Source organism: Aspergillus piperis (assembly GCF_003184755.1).
Source record: "Aspergillus piperis CBS 112811 unplaced genomic scaffold BO85scaffold_14, whole genome shotgun sequence".
Classification (NCBI taxonomy): Eukaryota; Fungi; Ascomycota; class Eurotiomycetes; order Eurotiales; family Aspergillaceae; genus Aspergillus; species Aspergillus piperis.
In genome coordinates this window covers 442765-464058 of record NW_020291604.1, presented here as the reverse complement: position 1 = coordinate 464058, position 21294 = coordinate 442765, and the positions used below count along the sequence as shown (strand labels likewise).

The following is a 21294-nucleotide window of genomic DNA, read 5'->3' as shown; positions in this document are numbered from 1 at the left end:
TGAATGCTGACTGCAAAGTATCTACAGCACACACTGATCTTGTACTACCAAACAATAGAGCACATGGACATAACAAAGAAGGTACTAAGTAGTACAAACACATTCTTTCGAATCCAACGACATTCCTCAATATGACTTTTGCAGGCAAGAAGCAAAAGAAACCATGGCGATGCACGATACTGCACCCTAAATCGGAAGGGTGGGATGCCTGGGGTAGACGAACGTGGGAGGTTGCCGTGCCAACAACGCTGACCGCTGCCAGTCGCACCACACCGAAGCTATCCCTGTCGGTTCACAGAGCACATTGTCTCTAACCCACCGAGTCGTCGGCCCACCGTTTATCGTCAGTTTGCTTTCTGCTGTTGTTTTCTGTTTTATTTCCTTCAATTAGCTGCTCATTGCCGCCTGGTGTGCTTGGATTGCGGGTTGTCGATCCAGCGCCTGACTTTTAGGATCCAAGAGTGCAAAATACTTCGACGGCAGCTTAATTTACGTTTAGCTGCTCACTATTGGTCCTACCTCTACGATTAGTCGAAACTCATTCTTATGCCGCCATAAGTATCGTCACCTCAATTGGTCAACAGGGTTGGATCGGACAGCTTGAAGCAACGATACAACGAAGTCCCGGGACTACATCCACCAACCGTTGGCGATAATTTCGAATCCATTTCATATCAACCCCCCTGATACACAATGAGCGTCCGGGTAGTCGCGCGGGTTCGACCGCTTCTCAAATCAGAACGGGAGTTAGATGTCATCCTACGCACTGGATCGTCCAACCAGGCAGTGCCTGGCAAGAGCGATAAGACGAGCTCCCAGGGGAAAGGCGCACTGGCAGCCTTGAGGGATCGGGATAACCTAGTGCGGATTCCGAACCCCAAGAACGAAGGCGAAGAATACTCGTTTCAGTTCAATGCTGTCTACGATGCGGAAGCTTCGCAGCAGGAGCTCTTCGATGCAGAGGGTTTGTGACGCCAATAATCTGGGAGGTAACGACATACTGATGGAACGCGCAGTTGCTCCTACTGTCAAGCATCTTTTCAATGGCTTCGACGTAACGATATTTGCATACGGGGTTACAGGAACTGGAAAGACGCACACAATGCGAGGCGGTAAAAGCTTGGCTGATCGTGGCGCTATTCCTCGTCTCCTGAGCAGCATTTACAGACGCAGCCGGAAGATGGAGAAGGACAGTGACGGGGAAACTACTGTCAAGGTGTCTTTGAGCTACTACGAAATCTACAATGACAAGGTTTACGACCTATTCGAACCCCCCGAGAAGAGGACGCTGGCAGGTCTACCTCTTCGAGACAACGGCGGCAAGACAGTCGTCGTGGGTTTGACGGAGAGGCCATGCCATACTCTGAAGGAATTCGAGCTATTGTATGATCAAGCCAATACTAACAGGTCCACATCTGCAACAAAGGTTTGCCCCCACGCTGTTCCCGAAAGAAGGTCGATATTAACCATTGTAGCTTAACGCCCACTCATCACGATCTCATGCCATCCTCTGCGTGCGCGTCGCAGTCACCACTGGAGATAAAACGCGCATTAGTACCGCATCTGCTATCGACCTTGCTGGCTCCGAAGATAACCGCCGGACGGATAATGACAAAGAGCGCATGGTTGAGTCCGCTAGTATCAACAAGAGCCTCTTCGTCCTGGCTCAGTGTGTCGAAGCAATCAGCAAGAAGCACTCGAGAATACCGTATCGAGAGTCGAAGATGACGAGGATTCTATCGCTGGGACAGAACAATGGGCTAACTGTGATGATATTGAACCTGGCGCCGGTCAGGTCCTACCATTTGGACACCATAAGCTCACTCAACTTCGCCAACCGCACGAAGAAGATCGAAGTGCGCGAGGTAGAAAACGAGCCAATGTTCAAGGGGCCCCCTAGACCAGCATCGCGGCCTTCCGTGACAGCCCAACGGCAACCCCTGCGGCCTCTGACAGCTTCCGTGAACGTGAACCTGACTGCCGCAGCCAAAGACAACACCAAGACCCTCGAAAAGCCCGCAAAGGCTTTCCACGTCTACTCGGATAAGACGCACCCTAGAACTACCACACAATTCAAGAAACCGGAGCCCCCTAAGCGGACTTCCATGAGCTCCCGGCCTTCTCTGAGTTCCGATATCTCCCGCCTCTCATCGAAGCCTTCTCGTCTCGCTCAACCAACACAGCAGCCTCAAAAGCACCATGACGACATCTCCGCGGCCAAGATCGAAGAGATGGTAGAAAAGAAGGTCGAGGAGATCCTGGCTGTGCGAGCGGTCAGTGAGCAGTCGAGACAAACGCAGGTCCGCGAACTGAATGAGCAAGTCCAGCGGCGTCTGGAACTTCTCGAACAACGCATCGAAGGCTCCGAAGATGCAAGGGCCGAAGGTCTGTCATACTTGCTCATGGCCAAGCAGCACCAAGCACGTGGCGAGGACAGCTTCGCTCTCAGGATGTACCAGCTGGCCCTACCATACTTCCCGGACAACGAGAAGTTATCCAGGAAGATTGCCAGCCTGAAGGAGCGTATGCACGGCAAACCGCGCCAGGACGCCGACACCACCGGCACCGTCAGTCACTCCGGGCACAGGCGAGAACTTGGCAGTATGCTATCCCTCAAGAAGCAGCCCGCTAAGACGCACCTCAAGCGCGTTGCTGAAGACTCGGACGCGGATTATGAAGAACCCGAAGCGTCCCTCGAACAATTCAGCGACGAAGACATCGAGGAAATCACCCACGCCAGACGCAAGAAGCGCACAAAGACCAAATCCCCATTGGACGACGAACGCGCCAGCGTCGACATGATGAACGAGGAACCGCCCTCTCCACGCACCATCCACCTCCTCTCCATCATCAACTCGCGCGACGTCAGCCAGATCAAGTTGCTGAAAGGCGTGGGAGTCAAGAAGGCCGAGGCTATCGTTGACTGTCTATGCGAGATGGATCAACACAACACCAGCCAAGATGAAGAAGCGCGGTTCCACATCAACAGCCTTGCGGAGCTGAGCCAGCTCAAGGGTGTGGGTGTGAAGAGTGTCCAGAGCATGCGAAACGGAGTCCTGGTATAACAGTACAGACATTGTGCATTGTTTCTACGTTTGGAGCTGGGAGTTCACTATATACATTGTCGACTTGCATTGCCTGTTGTTTGCTTGCTAGCATATCTGTTTTCTTGTGGCTTTATCATTCATTGCCGTGGCTTTGCACTGCACAGCGAAGGTGTTTGGGAGTTGACAGAGGATCGAATCGAAGCATCTATATAGGCATCTATCTATTCCAATTATTGCTCGAGATACTCTTAAAGCACTATACCATCTATTTTCGTCAACATGATTACTTGCTTGCTAGCACAAAATCCCATCATTTTACCACAATATAAATCACCACCACATCCCCATCCCCATCCCTCCCATCTCCCCACCACTTAAAAATACCCACCACTCAAACCCTCTTCCCCCACCACCCCCTCCACCCAACAATCCTCCCCTTCGCAGCACAATAAAACCCTGTCCCGGCAAGCATAACCACCGCACAAAACACAAACAACTTGGTATAACTCCCTCCCAGGGGATCCGGCAACAAAGCGCCCGCAATCGGCGTGCCCGTGAGCGCCGCAAACGACACAATGCAGAAATACGTCCCGCTGCGCACACCAATCTCCCTGATCTCGGAGATCTGGGCCACCAGCGCGGGGGCAAGACTCACCACCGTGCCGGAGGTGAAGCCATACAGGGCGCTGAAGACAATGGCAGGGGCGTTGCCGGTGGAGGGAAGCCAGAGTGCCAGAACGAGGATCCCGGATGCTAGTGTCATTAGGATCATGAGATTGAAGCGTCCGAAGACGTCCGCCAGGTAGGGCGGGATGATGCGGCCTGGAAAGCTGTATATAGGTCATCCCCCCGGAGGGGGATGTAGGGTTAGTGTGGCTTTTCTTTTCTTTTCTTTCTTGAAGGATGGAGGAGGTGATGTGGGAATAGGGGAGGTAGGTGGCTTACCTAGCTGCATTAAGGACCGGAATCAAATACGAAGCCAAGGTAGGGGACATGCCATGGCGTTGAGCCTGGGAGGGGATGAACGAGAAGGGGAGGAACATGCCCCAGAAGAAGCAGAAAGTTCCGGCGGTGGTGAGGATGAAGGGGAGTTCGCGGAGGGGACGGATGAAGTCGCGGATATGGTATTGTTTCCTGGTGTGGACGAGACGGGAGGTGGTGGTGAGGTTCGTGATGATGAGGAGGAAGAGGATCAGGAAGCCGCAGATGCGCATGGCCCAGCCGAAGCTGAGGAGGTCGAAGAGGCGAGTGAGCATGATGGGGATGATGACGCCGCCGAGACTGGCGCCACTGGTGGCGATGCCCAGGGCGAGGGCGCGACGACGGCCGAACCAGGTGCTGATGGAGTTGACGCCGGAGTGGAAGAGGGCGCTGTTGCCGATGGGACTGCAGATTCCTTGGGCCAGGAGGATTTGGTAGTATTCGGTGGAGATGGAGGTCATCATTATGCCGAGGACGTGGAGGATGGTGCCGACAAGGATGATGTAGCGGGGACCGTAGTTGTCGAAGAGGATGCCGATGAAGGGGCCCTATTTTGTTGGTTGCTCTGTCAGTTGGGGGGGTGGATTGATGGATGTTGGTGATGGTGATGGCGGTTGGGGGGGGGCAGACGTTAGGGCTGGAGGGAGGAGGAAAAGACGGACCCCGAAGAACATCATGAATGTCATTAGCGATGTGATCCATGTTATGGAGCTAGTGGACATGTCGCTCAGTTGATGAGTCTGGTAGTAGTCGATGAATATCCCCATGCCTGGGAGTTGCATGTTAGTTAGCAAGCTGCGCAATCGTCATTCGATAATGGTCGGTGTGTATCTTCGCGATATCATGACAAAAGTGTCTCTGATATCCAACACTCACAGTTATTCCAGCCAAAACTCACGAACATGCTACAGAATCCACCGAAAACCGTCATCCAGGCTGCGAGTCCGCCATCTGGAGGGCCTTCAGGTGTCGATGCTGGTTGGTGGTCCTGGACAATGACACTGGATTTCTCCGAAGTATGACCTGCAGTTGGATTGTCTCCGGGCTTTTCTCCGGAAGTCGTAGTGCCCGGTGTATCGCTCTGCTGCGCCTCTACATCGTCACTGGTATCCGAAGCAGAAACTGGTAGCTGAAAGGGCTCTTTCACATCATCCTCCACGGGCTCGCTGGCCGGAATGGCCTCATTCGGTGGCTGTTGTTGTTGTTGTTGCGTCATGGTTTCTGCAGCAAAATAGGGCTGGCCTTTGTCACAAGGATGTCTGCTTCCAGCTGCTGCGAATTAGGGAATGTGATATTGGGGGCTTGGGCGTGGGGGGAATCTGGTGGCATCGATCTGGGCCTCGAGACTCTAGATAGCGAAGTTTGACCCGGATTCCCACAAGTGAAAAGAAGAGTCGACCAGCGGTGTGATTCTCATGAACATTCCAAAGGGGAGGTCCTTGCTGTGGACTTAAAAAAGGAACGTTTATGTTTGTGAGACAACGAGGCCCCTTGCGAGATCCCTTCATTCATGGAAATTCCCCCCCCCCCCCCACCACATGTCAACCGGTTTATACGTGGGTGCCTGTTGGCTAAATAGTTTAAGACAATGCAAGGCGGGAAATTGATTCGATTTGATCAAGATCACTAACAGTGCATAGAAAATAGGGAGAAAGGAGAAATAACGTTCACGTGGGGTGTAGTCGGACACAAGCTATTGTCTATAGTACATTGAGCCTGCAATGAAACAAAATAAATGAAAAAGATACCTGGATGTCGGACGCTATGATCTATGCGTGAAGAACAGCAACAGACTGATACTGTTTCAGCTTAGTTTTTCTGTCCTGCCTTCTCAATGATGACCTTGCCCTCCTTCGTCAAAGTGGCAATGCTTTGCTCCGTGCCCTTGAGCTCATTGGTCAATTCGTCCACAGTTCTGTGTGGTCCTGGTCCAGCATTAACAGCTTCCTCAGCAGCCTTCACATACTCCTCTCCTGGTTGGCGCTCACCCTCGGTAGGCTTTGCCGGGCCAATGGTCAAGCCTCGAGGCGCACTGGCGATTTCGTTAACTTCGTGTGAGGTCAGAACCTCGTTGATACGAGGACCGCGGGTCTGTAGAAGGATGGTCGAGGGTCCATCGAATTGGAGGAACAACTATGTAGGGTTAGCAGCAACTTGACAGCCTCGCAGGATGCGACATACCCGATCTCCCCAGATGGTCTTCCGAGACCATGTACGGATCGTGTGCATAATCCTCATTGTCGACTTCCAAGTGCTCGATTCCGACATATCCTGGATGAACTTGGAGTTCTGGATGAAGGCCGGGAGACTCTTAAGACCCGGGACCTGGAATCTTAAGGTCGTAGACTTGAAGCGATAGGGGCGTGGGGGGTTGGACGACATGGTGTAGGCAACGACGTTGCTATGCGACATCAGTAAAAGCTGGTCAATCAGGGAAACAGCCATGCTTACCTCGGGTGAACGATGTATTGCTCTCCAGCCTTGAGCTCAACGGAATAGAGTTGACCGTTACCAACCAACGCCAACAAACCTCGTCCTGTGACCTCAGAGCTACCCCAGTGGGCAAGGCTCTTCGCGGGTTAGTCTAGTCTTTTTACACAAGACCCAATGAGGATCACGAACCAGACTTGTGTTGATAGTTGGGCGGATAGAGAGCGAGCGACCCGTCCAGGCAAGCAATGCCCGTTTCTGGGCCACCATCCAGTCCACGGAGCCATTCAAGTGAACGACAGCAAAGGAAGTATTCGGAGAACGAACGGAAACCAGCGCAGTCACTGGACTTGCCGAAGACACCTAGCAGTCAAGTGTCAATAGCCATACCAATTGTTCAAATCCTAGGAAGACCAGCCTAACCTTCTGGTAGAGGAACGGCACGCCGACGACAGCCCTCCGGAAGGGTTCTAGGACGCTCAATGTAGAAACCACCTGCGTTGATGCCAAAGTCGTTAACCCTAGAGCAGCGTACAGGGTAGAGCATTAACCACAACAACATGCGCATACATTGTCTGCCTTTCCACTCAATCCGACCAAGGTACCCCGACGAGTGTAAAGGTTCTGAGAAGCGGAGAGCGAAACCGATAGTAGAGAGTAGGGCGCGCCGATGACATCGAATCGTGCATCTATTTATGATTGCGACTTGTTAGCGCGGTCTGCTCGGGGTTTAAAGCGGGTTCGGGTCCAGCCTGGAGACTTGCCAGCAGACTCAGCAGAGCTAGGGGTGCTGGAGATAGGTAGATGGTCGCCATTGACGGTAGCAGGCTCCTCCGCAGGCGCCGCGCGAATCTGGACGCATCTGGTCTGCCATCCGCGGCGCAGCAATGCCCCTTGTCGCGCCCGGGAAGGGACGACTCGAGTCCAGGACAGAGTCCTCGCGGCACTCCTCCAAGGTTGAGCCGATGCCATCATGGAGGGTCTCTGCCGAATGAAGTGCAGATGGAGAAGAAGCTGGGGTTGGGAATGCAACTGCTCGTTCTCCGCGGTAATTCTTCTTCTCGCCCGGATTCACGCTTCCAGATCGGGAAAAGCGCTATTGCGGCTTGGCACTGCGAACTTGTCGATATTTGAAGCTGTTTCATCCACTTTTGCCTTGCAGTGAGGGTATTGTGGTCACTATCACTGGATTTAGCTCGACATGAGGATAGCTCAGATGTTGATAACTGTGCTGAATACCTCAATCCGATGGTGGTTTGGGAGATATAAGCTGTGTTGCACTGATGTCATACCTATCTCACGTGTCTACCTTGACTATATGAGAGATCTTTTAAGTATCCCCTCTATTATTTCAGTGGACTATCAATCTGACTGCTACCCGCTAATGTCGAGTATATAAGAGCATATATATCTCTATTTCTGGTAGTAGCAATGAAGCTGGACCTGTGTTGACCATATTTCTAAACAATATCGGCACATTACTTACTACCTTCACGACGTCACTTACTTTTCCTACTAAGGATGACATACTCATACCGGATACCTTCAAGCTATACAGCGATTCCCCAAGAAGGAATTGAAAAAGCAAAGAAAAGACTCAATTCATGTAGACTCATAGAAAATTGTGAGTAAACATCAGAAAGACAGTCTGATAGTGAACCGCCGCATTCGTACCGAGAGTAACGTAATTTACCGGAGACCTGGAGATACTCGGAATCGGCGATTGCGACAGAACTGCCTTTCCTGGTGCTATCACTGCAGCCTCCCTCGCTGAATCACCTGTACCTATTTTACCCTCAATATTTCTTCCGGACACTCAATCAATGATCCGCCATACACGGTGTCGTGAATAAACAGCGCCCTGATCCACCGCGGTCCCCATCCCCAGTACCTTCTCCATCTCACGCCCTCATACTTTATCCCCCGCCGCCGCCGACGTTTTCCTCCGAACCCGGCGGTCCCCATCACGAGGCGGAAATTCGCGCAAGGCCTCACCACCACCGCAATGCTCCATTGGCTATAAAGACGGTCCTTGCATACCTCCGGTCGCTGTGAAGAGCATCTACCGACCACAATGCTGCCCAGGGCGGCCCGCACGCCTTGCTGGCGTGCCTCGGGACGCTTTCTACACCACACTTCAGCCGTTCCGCGCCCAACGTCATGGGCGTCAGCTTCCTACGGCTTTCAGCTCAGATCATTTTCAACCACCAGAAGCCCACTGAGGAGCCAGACCTCTCAGAATATTCCGTCGAAGTCGCAGACGCCGGAACCCAAAGATCCCTCTACTACCCGACCCAGCGCTGCCAATGTCGCGCAGAGTCCGCCGGGTACCCAAAATGCTACAGCGACCCCGAAGAAAGACCTGCTCAGCGAAGCTACCGTGGGGAGAAAGGAGCAGAGGAAGGCGGACTGGGCGATAATGAAGGAAATGGCAAAGTATCTCTGGCCTAAGGTGAGCTGGATTCGCGGCGTTGTGGACGAGCGAGGCATAGGGTGCTAATAGAGAACGGTGCAGGGTGACTGGGGAACGAAGCTTCGTGTCGGCACGGCCCTATCGCTGCTGGTTGGAGGAAAGGTGAGCTATGCTACCTACTGGGTTCCCTGCATCTGTACTCACTATCCAACCAGATATTGAATGTCGAAGTACCCTTTTATTTCAAGAACATCGTTGATTCCATGAACGTGGACTTCTCGACCTTTGGCGGAACCGCTTACACCGTCGCAGGCTCGATGATTATTGCCTGTAAGAGATCCCCGCATGCAGGAAGACTGTACCTAACAATGGTTACCAGACGGTGTTACTAGGATCGGGGCTACACTGTTCCAAGAATTGCGCAATGCTGTATTCGCTAGTGTTGCGCAGAAGGCGATCCGCAAGGTCGCGGGAAATGTATTCAAGCACCTGCTCCAGCTCGATCTTAACTTCCACCTCTCTCGGCAGACCGGTGGTTTGACGCGAGCGATTGACCGTGGAACCAAGGGCATCAGTTTCTTGTTGACGTCCATGGTCTTCCACGTGGTGCCAACTGCCTTGGAGATTTCTCTTGTCTGCGGTATTCTGGTAGGGCCTGCGCTGCACCATCTGTCCAGATATGGCATAACTGACTGTGATAGACCTACCAATATGGTGTCCAGTTTGCGGCGATCACAGCCGCAACCATGGTGACCTACTCTGCGTTCACGATCATGACCACCGCCTGGCGAACCAAGTTCCGCAAGCAGGCGAATGCTGCAGACAACCGTGGTGCCACCGTTGCTGTCGACTCTCTGATCAACTATGAGGCGGTTAAGTATTTCAACAACGAGAAATTCGAAGTTGCACGCTACGACAAGGCCCTGAAGGCCTACGAGGATGCTTCCATCAAGGTCACGACGTCGCTGGCTTTCCTCAACTCCGGCCAGAACATGATCTTCTCGAGTGCCCTCGCAGGCATGATGTATCTCGCCGCCAACGGGGTTGCTAGCGGCAGTCTGACTGTAGGTGACCTGGTCATGGTTAATCAGCTCGTCTTCCAGCTCTCGGTCCCGCTCAACTTCTTGGGCTCGGTGTACCGTGAGCTCCGCCAGTCTTTGCTGGACATGGAGACCCTCTTCAACCTGCAGAAAGTCAACGTGAACATCACCGAGCGACCGGATGCCAAGCCCCTCCAGCTGAAGCAGGGCGGCGAGATTCGATTCGAGAACGTCACCTTTGGCTACCACCCCGACCGACCCATTCTCAAGAACGCTAGCTTTACGATTCCTGCCGGCCAGAAGTTCGCTATCGTTGGACCTAGTGGTTGCGGCAAGTCGACTATCCTGAGACTGCTGTTCCGCTACTACGATGTCCAAGAGGGCCGGATCCTCGTTGACGGTCAGGATGTACGCGATGTGACTCTGGAAAGTCTCCGCAAGGCCATCGGTGTTGTGCCCCAAGATACCCCTCTGTTCAACGATACAATCGCACACAACATCCGCTACGGCCGGATTGAGGCGACCGATGAAGAAGTCCACCAGGCGGCGCAACGTGCACACATCCACGAGCTGATCCAGAAGCTGCCCGATGGTTACAAGACTGCGGTGGGTGAGCGAGGCATGATGATTTCTGGAGGTGAAAAGCAGCGACTGGCCATTTCTCGACTGATCCTGAAGGATCCGGAGCTGCTATTCTTCGATGAAGCGGTAAGACAATTGTTCTTATTCAGCATGGCAGGCGGCTAAGTATACTAATCATGAACGGGCAGACCTCCGCTCTGGACACCTACACAGAACAAGCGCTACTGCAGAACATCAACAGCATCCTAAAGGAGAAGCGACGCACGAGCGTGTTCGTGGCGCACCGACTGCGCACGATCTATGACTGCGACCAGATCCTCGTATTGAAGGAGGGGCAAGTAGCGGAGAAGGGATCGCATCGCGACCTTCTGGAGCAGAATGGCATCTACGCCGAGCTGTGGAACGGTAAGAGACCCGCCGTCGGAAGCCCGGAAGGAGTTGGTGTATTTCAAACACGAAAGCTAACTAAATCCTGCGCCACAGCCCAAGAAATGTCCCTCGCACAGGACGTGGACAGCGAGCCGACAGCTGCGGAGGAAGAGGAGAGTACTACTAAGAAGTAGTGCAGAACGCGAGGCACGACGATAAGCAACAAGCAATCACCCAATGAAAGGGAATTGTATGATTCCCTTCCTTTCCTTCTTTTGTTCTATATTTCTTGGCGCTTTAGACTTTTTTTGCGACTGAACGATACAAATGGGAAACTATCGAAGTAGATATCTACACAATAGCCACTATATGTGTAATTATCTACGTTACTAGTCAGTTGTCCACCAACTTACGTAAACGCTCTCCTCTGTGGCTGTCGTGTACGTGCACCATTCGGTGAAATGTGGGAAAGCCACCTTCCCCCCAATCATCCCACACGCAATCTAAACGACGGACTAGTCTACCGGGTTGCCACGAGGGGAACTGAACCGAAGGAAGGCAAGCGGGCGGTTCCAATAAAAATAACTGGAGCCGTGGAAAAGAAAAGCACGCAAGGCAAGGCACGGCCAGGCCATTTAGACGGAACCACCGGCACATTCGAAACTGGCCTTAGCGTCTTACCCCGTCTCGGTTCTACCCTTTTCGACCCAGCGAGCGAGCCGATCTGGTACGCAGGGTCTTGAGTCAGGGAGAACCAGGGATGAGGAGGAGAGAGTGATAGATTGATATTGTATATTCCAAGTTGAACGAGTGAAGGAACAATAATGTTCAGAATTGGATGGTTGGTGCCCAAGTACGAGCACAATTCGATTCGTGGTTTATCTATCTGCCTGAGGGTGAGTCTAATGATGTTAACCGTGCGTTAGGGGGTAACAGAAGAAAGAAAACAAATCTCCGGGCGGGAGGTGGGGAGGTTTTGAGTTTGAGAAGGGAAGAAGAGAAGAGATGAGAAGTTCTGGATGGATGATGGATGGAAAGACTCGCCAATAGCGGGAGATCTTATACGATAGTGTCGGTTAGATACGTAGATGATTATCTCAAATGAAAAAGAAAAAAGTCAATTGAGCAATCTCTGCTACTGTGACTGTTGAATGTCTCTTCTTGAGAAAGATAGTCAGGGGTATTGAAGAGTCTGGTCTGGTCTGTGTGGTGGTGACGGACGTCTAGTTCGTGGTCTAGTATTTCCTTAGTGTATTTGGATTCCGTACCTGACGGTGGTGGGCATACTTAGTCGAGGCTACTGATTGGCTGGACTCCCCTGGCTAGGCCCAGACAGGAAGGGACGCCCCTCCCCCAAACCACGTTGCGCCTTCCTGACTGGTGGTCGGTGCAGCAAGTCCACATCCGTCCCGGCCATCGTGCCTTCCAGTTCCTCTCTTTCCCACACGTTTTGTTCGGTTCCTTCCTTCCCAATTATTCCCCCAGTTCCAAGTCAGTCAGTCCGTCGTTCTTTCCACATTCGTTGTTTTCCCTTACTAGTATCTATCTAACTATCGTCATCGTCTCCATTATCTCCTCTCTCTTCTGCTGCTGCTTCTTCTATTTCTCCACCACGTCTCTCTTTTGACCTTTTCTTTGTTCCTTCTCTTCTACTACTCTTTCACCTTGCATTCTTCATTGGCACGTAACCCTCGGTGGCTTGTCTTCCCTGCGTGGTCGGCTGCATTCCTTCTCCACAAGCCTCTCTCTTTATCCATCAATTCCTACCAGCCATCCCACCAAGGGTACCACTAAATCACTATCGGCGCCTTATTTATCATTGACTTCTTGACTATTGCTTAGCTCCGGAGCACTATCTGTCTTGGTGTGAACACTTTCTTTTCCCACCATCTGCTGCAACGTCCACTAGCCCGTCGTCGTCCCTCTTCGCAAATCGGGTCTTTCTTCCCTCCTTTTTCCTTTTTATCTACGCCAACCTGCCCCTCTCGCGTCCGTCGTGTTACCTCTCCCACCCTTCCGGACCGTTATCTCAGCAATTGGCATCGCTTCACCTTCGCACTCTCCCTATCAACAATTCTTGGAGATTATCATCCTTGAACCCCGCATATACACTCCCAGAAACTCACTGGGGTGATTATTCGATCCGCTTTGGATTTGGTGCACAAGAGAAATAAAGTCATATATTGCAAGGCGCTACGCTACATACATACACAATGGGTTTCATCGAGAAGTTGCAAGCAAGTATGTTGTCTCCATCTCCCAGGAGTTCACCCATTACTACCACACCTTTTTTTTCGAAGCATCACGGTCATTGTGTCATCGTTCAATTCCTGTACTGACCATCCATTTCTTACAGAGATCGAGCTCTACCGGCTAGAGCAGCGCTATGCTCGTCGCAAACACCGCAGCACCTTTTCAGGGGTTCCCTACGTCGACGGGGAATACGTCTACGTCGGTGGATCCAACTCCTCGTCAGGGACCGTCTCCAAGCACTCGACAGGCAGCTACTGGAAAGCCTCTACGTGGGGATCGTCTGGCGACTCGCGCTGGCGGTGATGCACCTTTTTCGTCATTCTTCAAGCGCTGTCTTTTCGTTTTGCTCGACTACTAATCCTCCTCATAATGTCCATGTCGAGGATGCGACGACCTATCCTTGTTTTTCATTCATGGGTGAAGAAAGTGAACGCAAAAAGTTCATGTTATCTTTCTCTACTTCCGTCCTTCGGTACTCCGTTTTGGCCGTTGGCTTCAGCCGCGACATTTGAAAGCTAGCGTTGCATATTTGATCAGCCATTTGGTTTGGTTTGCTCTCATCTGCGCAATTGCTTGTCATATTGACTACCGCCTGCCGTACCATCAACACGCGTCTCAAGCCATTGATCCAAGGGACGTTGAATACTTTTTTGTTTCCCCGAATCTATCTCGGAGTTATCTGGCATCATCTTATTGACGCGATTTATGCCTGTTTGCTTTTTGGCTGCAAGCACTCTTTTTTGCTACAATTGTTCTGGATCCCTTTCCGCTCTGTTCTAGAGTTGGCGGGATAGAGCTTTGTGCTGCCATTTTGTGCACTTCACATACCCCTCAAGCCCATTAGCGAGTCGTTCTGTGACTTGACTTGTTGGTGTATCCTTTCTTCACACCCTTTTTCGCCAATTTGAGGCTGTTACGCCTCACTGTACATAGGCTTTTACATTCCAATCAAGAGATATGACGATCACCAGTGTGGCCCCCACCCAGGTAGATGCTTAAATTCTGAGATGCTTGGATATAATAGGACAATCGTCGGACCAACACGCAGATCTACAGCCTTGCGTCGGCCCCTTTGCTCTTCTACCTTGGCGTAAATCCTTAGAGCGACTTTCTTACTCAGTCTATAGAAGTAGCAAGAGACACTACTAACACCACGACCTATGTAATATACCTTACTATCATCATTTTTATCACATGTAATGATAGTATCATCACACCTCAACAAGCAACTAGATAGCTAACCCCATTCTCATTCCTAGCAATGTATGCATGATACGCTATAACGCGATAACACAACACACCACTTCCCCCTACTCCTATACTATACTATAACCTTAACTATAACCAAACCCACAATCACCTCTTCGACTTCCTGCCCCCAATCCCCAACCTCCCCAGATTCGACAAACTAGATTTATGTCTATGCGCACCGCCCAGAATGCCTCCCGGCGAGGATTTACCCGCACCCCCTTCGTTCGTTCCCCGACCACCACTACCACCTTCATTCCCCGCACCTCCGGTATTCCCTCCTCCGGCTAATCCCCGCGGAGTATCAGGTAAAGCCGAGACCCGATCTCTGGTGCTGCCGCCGCCGCGGACCTGATCGCTTGCGTTGTTGTTATTGTTGTTATTGTTGCTGGAGGATGAGGGACCGTCTGCGTCGAAGGGACGCTGCGAGGCGCGTTGAGACCGGCGGGCTTTCTCTTGCACGGTCTTGAATTTGTCGAGGAGCTCGACCCATCGGATTGGGGGGTCGTCGCGTTTTAGTCGGCTGTTGGTGGAGCGGTCGTAGGTGGAGGTAGAGGAGGTGGTGGATGAGGAGGAGAGTGTGGTTCTTTGGGGTTGGGGTGTTAGTTGGTGGTTGGTGCAGATGGGGAAATGGACTTACTGTCGGGGGCCGGTGTGGATGAGGCCGATGCTGCTGACGCTGTTGAGACGGTTTTTGAGCGCCGCGAAGGCGGAGCTCTGGGGGAGGAGCATGAGGACGCCGTAGAGGCATTTGTAGAGGTAGGGGTATCGTTCTGGTTCGAGGAGCTGGAGGCGGAGGTCTGGGGGGTGGGGATTAGTTGGCGTGAGGTGATTTAGGGTGTGACGTGGGAACTTACAGGTAAAGACGGGTGATTCGAGGAGTTGAACTAGCTTGTCTATTTGGATTAACATGTTCACTGTCATTTCGAGCTCGGCACTGTGATGGGAGGTTAGTGGCGCGGTGCTGGGCTAGCGGGGGAGGGAGGGGGTGCCTTACAAGACTTGGAGGAGGTTGTATGCTTGCTCGTAGGCTTGTGCGAGTAGACAGAGGGAGAATGTAGAGACGGCATTGTGGCACCATGACCGGAACAGCGCTACAAAGAACATCTGTCCATCCTGTGAGATTGTAAGCTTTCGTAAATACCTGGCAAGTGAAGAAGTCCTTACCTTGGCGTCAAGATTCCTTAAGCGCTTTCTCAGTTCCGAGAGTTCAGGGGCGGTTATCAGGTTGTTGTTCAAATTTTGAACCATGATACTGGCGAACTCGATATCCTTTCACGGTGTGAGTTGCTACATTCGATAAACGGGATAATTGTGAGTCTCACCTCTTCCTTCTCGAGACAATCTGCCAGCGTTCGATATATGCGCTCTGGACTAAGATTCATGCACAGTTGTCGGATAATCAGATTCCCCCGTACCTCGAGCAGGTGTCTGTCCGTGGAGAACAGTTGCAGGAGATTCACCATGAAAGACTTGAAGTAACTGTCTTCGCTGTTTCTGGAAATCTGTGATAGAAGCTGGAGATCTTTGGTGACGACGGCTTCGGCCGGATCGGACAGTGTCTTCAAAAGAGCAGGAAATGTGCCATCATTAAATGCAATGACCTTCTTGGGCGCCTTCCGGTGCAACATGATAAGCCAGGAAAGCGCGGCTACTCTGGTGGCCTCGTTTTCGTTCAGGAACTGTAGGGTAAGGGAGTTCACGGCCGCAGCATAATCGAGGTCGGCGGGTGGTAATGGTGTTGACATGCTGCTTCGAGGGGTTTGTTCGACTGATGCCTCTGGCTGAGACAATTGCTTCTTGGATTCACTCGATGGCGTCTCGGGAGGCTTGCTAACCGGCGTAGACGACCTTCGCTCCGTATTTTCTTTGCTGGTACTTTTCAATGCCGCTTGTCGACTTTCATCTACTGTATCTTCGGACAGCGTGACGATATACTCCATTAAAGACGTGTTGACCCGGTTGGCGGCCTGCCGCACTTGATCCGAACCACTGGACATTGCTGGGAGCACTTGAGTGAGGAGACGAGGAACGAAAGGGAGAATGTCTTCTGGGCTGATTTCGAAGAAGTTGTCGATCCAGCGCAGCGCAGTCAACTGCATTTCCTCCACTAGTGACTGGTGATAAGTATCGAACCATTGCAACTGAGCATCATGCCTTGCTTACCGAAAGATGTATCAACGAAACCGACGAGAATATCTAATATCTTGGCATAGTCAATCTGGACATCTTGTCCGGGAATCCAGTCCCCATCCACGTGCAAGCCTTCCTCATCGGTGACTGATCCTGCCTCAGAGTCCTCTATGGCGTTGTCTGTCACTTCAGACTCAACAGCTACAGTTTGATCGGTAGTCGTCGCAACGCTCATACTATCGCTGGTAGTTGACTGCCTGATATCGCTGCCTTGACCTTTCCGGCTTTCTTCGATACCCTTCTTAAGTCGCGCGATCCTCTTAATCTCCGACAGGAACCTATCCAAAAGCGCTTGGGTAGCGACGTTGACATCTCTGTTCGGATCACCCAGGAACTTAATCAAACCTCCTAGGAATTCCGGCAAATACGATATCAACTCCAGATCAGGGATTGTATCCAGCAGAGTCAACCATGATACCAGGAATGTGCGGGTAAACGCGCTGATGACGTGTATTCGCTCTTTGAGCAAAGGTATGAATTTAGGTAGCGAAAAAGCGGTAGGAAGTTCAGCATCGTCCAAGCCTTCAGGATCTGTTGCTTCCTTTTCGCTAAGCTGTAAGACGGAGATATGGGAGGCCGCGGATTCCGATACGATGTCTTTGACGAGTCTATCGAGGAGTTCTGCGCCGTTTTTGACCGAAAGCTCCGAATCGGAAGCTAGCTGGCGGGGTGTGAGCTGTAAGGCCAGAACAGTAGGAACATGGGATAAAAACCCCTTACCTTGCTCAATGCATCGAATATTTCATTGAAGAAGAGTAGCACCTCGCCTTTCGCAACTTTGGCAATGTTGTACATGCTCTCGCAGGCATAATACCTGACTCGGGCATCTTGATCGGAAAAGCAAGCAAGCACCGGCGGTACGATTTCCTTCAGATAAGGAGCAACCCCTTCCTAGCAACCTTGAACTCAGCCCCTGCAAGATCCATTCAGTATATTCTGGTGCAACTCACGGATCCTAATGCTATGGAAGCCGCAGCAAGTCCGATTAAACCGCCGTTTCTCGCGTGAGGTTGGTGTACCGCATAGGCGTAGTCATGGCAGAGTTGGTCGACAATCTTTTGGATCTCCTCGTGTTCACCCCTGAAAGCAGCATCGCGGACGACCTTCTCGAGTCTGTTTAATAAACCCATGTGTATTAGCCACCCGCCATATTATTGTCTGACATATGTCGCCTTATCGATAATGCGTACTCCAGGGCCCCCTGTTTCCTCCGGTCGTAGAGCTTATCATTCAGCGAGCGCTGAATTGAGTGATCCATCTCTCAAACAAACATGGATATGGACGACTGAGTCACAAGCACCGGGATTGTTGATTTAGATAAGTGGCTTTCATGGCGTGAAAGCGATGTCTGACTAGGCTGGGCGGTGAGGCGACGACGGTCTCGACTCTCTCGTGTTCGCAAAGACCTGTAGCTATTCCCGAGCCATCGGCTATTAATGGTAAGTGTTTCAGGGTAAACAAAACAGATGCAGGCTCTTTCTGATCAGAAAGCACCCGTCAGATGCTCTAGTCTCGTCGCTAGGCGGTTGCTGGGCTGTCAAGGTGGGGAGGACTCACAACAAGATGCGTTGGCAAACGTGGATGGCTGTCTTAGCGGACGCGAAGTGACGTAGTGTCAGCAGCGAATCGACGCTTTGTCGGCTTTCCCGCCCGACCGTTTTGCATTGTTCATCCCTAGTGTAACTATATGCCATGCCCCCTTACACCGCAGATCATTCTGTCAATATACAAAGGAAGAATTCTCCCTTCATGCAATGCACTACGATAGACTTATAGTAAGTGATATTTTTGGAATAAAAAAAGCCATGGTTATCGACATTGTGAGGTCTAGAACGCCACTGTATCATGTCTTCTAGTCCATGTTTATACAAACGCTCAGCAAAAAACATACACCTATTCTCGTTGAGCCAAATGTGTCGTGAAAGAATAACGCTTCCCAAAGGAAAGCAGATTGCACAAAAAAGTCAAGGACGCTCCAAAGAAATACAGGTCATGACAATATTCAACAGGTAAGCTACCATCAATGGCTAATATACTGAAAAACGGCAGAGACATCACGCTCTCCAGTCTCTTGACGTATCAGCAAGTCTTGGATCTTGCTGAGAGCCCCATGCTCTCCGTCATTGACAAAATGATTCCAAGTACTAGTGTCACCGTACAACATGGCTGGCGCCTTGATGTATTGTGTTCCCTCCGGTCGGCATCGCTTGCATTTGAACGTGTCATGTGTATCGCTCCGCGTTTCCGGTTTGAATTGAAAGAGCTCTCGGAGGGATTCCAGCGAGAAGTGTCGTTCGACATCCTCGGCCGAATCCACGACGCACGAAGAAAGTGACTGTTTATGAGACTGACGCTGGAAGATCTTCTCCTCAATCGATCCAGTCGCGATGAAACGGTAGACAAAGCAGTCTTTCTTCTGCCCGTCACGCCACACTCGTGCCAAAGCTTGCTGATCGGCAGCTGGATTCCAATCGGGATCAAAAAGAACAAGGCGGTTTGCACCTATTAGGTTCAGGCCGCAGCCACCAGCCTTACTGCTCAACAGGAAGACAAACTCTTCCCCGTCGGGGTTATTGAACTTGTCGACCAGCTTCTGTCGTTTCCCAACCGTCATGGTTCCGTCTAGTCGCAAGGAGCCGTACCCCCGGGTTCTGCATAACTTCTCAAACAGGTCGAGGGTCTGGGTGTAGTTGCTAATCAAAACAATCTTGTCATTAGTATCCTGGCGAATGCGCGCTAGCATTCGATCCAAAACCATCATCTTTCCTGAATACCAAGATTTGATATCTCTATCACGCCCTCGTGCTTCCGGCGGGACATAGTCCTCCGGGAAGGTGTACTCGCAACCCGGAAGGTCATTAGAGAGATTAAGGAGGTCCGGGTGATTGCAAAGTTTCTTTAGAAGGCCGATTGCCTTTAAGGGTTGACTTCCCTTTCCGCGGAGTAAGCTTTTGATTTCGGGACTTTGAATGAAATGCTTATAGAGGCCCAGTTGGAATTCGGACATGTTGCAGAAAACAACATGTTCGTACTTGACGGGCAAGTACTTTGACAAAATGTCGTTCGTGCGCCGTATGATAAACTTGTTTACGATGCTGGAGAGTTCGGCAAGGCGCTCATCACCCTTCTTGAGGTCTTCTTCGGTTCCTGCGGCATCTCTTCCTCTAAGAATAGGCAATTCGAACCTTTTCCGGAACTCATTCTGCGACCCCAGTAGATTAGGATTCGCAAAATGGAGAAGAGCAAAGTATTCCGAGAGATCGTTCTGAATGGGAGTGCCTGACAAAATCACCCGACGCTGTACATTCAGGCCGTTGAGCGCTGTCCATGTCAAACTCTCCTTGTTCTTCAATCGATGTCCTTCGTCACAAAGAAGTAGGCCGATGGGACTGTCCCTCAGTGTATCGACGTATAGCCGGAGTGTTTCATATGAAATAATGAGTACTGGTCTGACAATAGACCGACCCGAAGCGATGGCCCATTGTTTCATCTGACTGATGAGCTCCGTCTTCGAGGCTTTACCGTCGACCGCAAATGGTGTGATGGCATCCTTGCCCAACCATTTCACTGCAACTGTTAGCAGGAGTGTGATCCAGTAGCGAAGCCAACTCACCAAGTTCATTGGCCCAGTTTCCGACCAAACTTGACGGGCAAGCGATAATGCACTTCTGTATGGTTGTCACTCCCGCTTCTGGGGATTGCTTGAGTAAAGTCCACATCAATGATATACATTGAAGCTACCAGCACCATTAGTCTTCTGTTCCGTGCTGTACGCCGCCCAACTTACCGTTTTGCCCAGACCCATCCCATCTGCCATGATGCAACCATTCGCATTCTTGTCAACCATGCCAGTTGTACAACGATAAAGAAACTTTTGTCGGCGCATTAGTACATAGCAACAGAGCCTGTGTGGAGCGAATGCTAACCTTGACACCCTCAACCTGGTGAGGCCGTAGCACTTTCGCCAGCCGTGGATCTATAACGACCGGGACCTTCGGTCGCCCTTCAGTCTTCTTCTTGAGCCCAAGAATATCTGCCAAGCTCTTGTGTACCAATGGCTCATCCAATTTTGGCTTCTGCTCCTCGGCATCGACCGTGTCCTCTTCCTTCGATTCTGGCTCATTGACATCATCGACTGTAGGATCATATAGCACTATAGCAAACTCCCCGCTCGGATCATGCAATGGCTTCACAACAAATGTAGCGCCTTGCCTCATACCAAGCGTAGGCGCTGGCCTAGAGCTATTATAGGCATCAGGCGACTTATTGATCAAAGGAATCTTAAATCTTTGCTTGAAAGTCATCTCTTTGTCCTTGACTTTGAAGCTAGGGAACCTATTCGCATCTCTTGTTGCCAGTGCTAAGCGGTCCTCGTTTGTATAAGGCTTGACGCTGTCGTCGTCCACCGTGCCATCAGCCCCTGCATAGTTCACCTTCCTACGCTTCCTCGCTGGCTTGTCTGACGCTCGTGTAGCCATGGCTAGGCCTGGACATTTAAAGGGTTTCGATAGACGGTCGACGCTGTTCGTGGAGCTGGCCTGCAGCGGCTTGGACGGTGTGCCTGCACCATCTTGGTTTAGGACTGGCCGTGGCCGGTACCTGAATGCGTAAGCTTGTGCTCCGCGATAAACTGGAGGAAGTGATTATCAATCTCACATTAGTACTTCTCTATCAAATACTCGTGGCTGACTCGGATCGTGTCAGTTGGCGGTTTTGGTTGTCAATAATGACCGGCCGA

At 51.3% G+C, this 21294-nt stretch overlaps 6 protein-coding genes across 6 annotated transcripts; 3 read left to right on the top strand and 3 right to left on the bottom strand.

Annotated features, from left to right (window-relative positions):
- Positions 1-693: 693 nt before the first annotated feature.
- Positions 694-3065, top strand: BO85DRAFT_376045 (kinesin family protein; the record flags this gene model as incomplete). Its single annotated transcript, XM_025656204.1, has 3 exons — positions 694-964; positions 1017-1426; positions 1476-3065. 3 exons carry the CDS (start codon positions 694-696, stop codon positions 3063-3065), a joined length of 2271 nt encoding a protein of 756 aa, XP_025513768.1.
- A 373-nt stretch (positions 3066-3438) lies between these two features.
- Positions 3439-5244, bottom strand: BO85DRAFT_424630 (MCT family MFS transporter; the record flags this gene model as incomplete). Its single annotated transcript, XM_025658047.1, has 4 exons — positions 3439-3877; positions 3993-4576; positions 4691-4797; positions 4905-5244. 4 exons carry the CDS (start codon positions 5242-5244, stop codon positions 3439-3441), a joined length of 1470 nt encoding a protein of 489 aa, XP_025513767.1.
- Positions 5245-5620: 376 nt separating this feature from the next.
- BO85DRAFT_451088 (AIM24 family protein) lies at positions 5621-7467 on the bottom strand. Its single transcript, XM_025660513.1, has 7 exons — positions 7223-7467; positions 7029-7147; positions 6882-6953; positions 6651-6821; positions 6480-6598; positions 6210-6429; positions 5621-6161 (listed from the first exon to the last, which is right to left on the bottom strand). Exons 1-7 carry the CDS (start codon positions 7428-7430, stop codon positions 5838-5840), a joined length of 1233 nt encoding a protein of 410 aa, XP_025513766.1. The 5' UTR covers positions 7431-7467; the 3' UTR covers positions 5621-5837.
- Positions 7468-8532: 1065 nt separating this feature from the next.
- Positions 8533-11056, top strand: atm1 (ATP-binding cassette Fe/S cluster precursor transporter ATM1; the record flags this gene model as incomplete). The annotated part of the gene is made up of 7 exons (XM_025656214.1): positions 8533-8910; positions 8974-9033; positions 9087-9201; positions 9251-9519; positions 9573-10619; positions 10682-10898; positions 10977-11056. The coding sequence occupies 7 exons, from the start codon at positions 8533-8535 to the stop codon at positions 11054-11056; spliced, it is 2166 nt and encodes a 721-aa protein (XP_025513765.1).
- Positions 11057-13075: 2019 nt separating this feature from the next.
- Positions 13076-13418, top strand: BO85DRAFT_489840 (uncharacterized protein; the record flags this gene model as incomplete). The annotated part of the gene is made up of 2 exons (XM_025663629.1): positions 13076-13103; positions 13219-13418. The coding sequence occupies 2 exons, from the start codon at positions 13076-13078 to the stop codon at positions 13416-13418; spliced, it is 228 nt and encodes a 75-aa protein (XP_025513764.1).
- Positions 13419-14346: 928 nt separating this feature from the next.
- Positions 14347-21294, bottom strand: BO85DRAFT_470165 (uncharacterized protein). The gene is made up of 14 exons (XM_025662380.1): positions 21213-21294; positions 20483-21155; positions 20344-20427; positions 20170-20293; positions 18593-20123; positions 17507-17669; positions 17277-17447; positions 16530-17217; positions 15689-16473; positions 15531-15635; positions 15361-15479; positions 15221-15300; positions 15004-15163; positions 14347-14949 (listed from the first exon to the last, which is right to left on the bottom strand). Coding segments are annotated over exons 1-14 (5163 nt in total). The 5' UTR covers positions 21215-21294; the 3' UTR covers positions 14347-14471.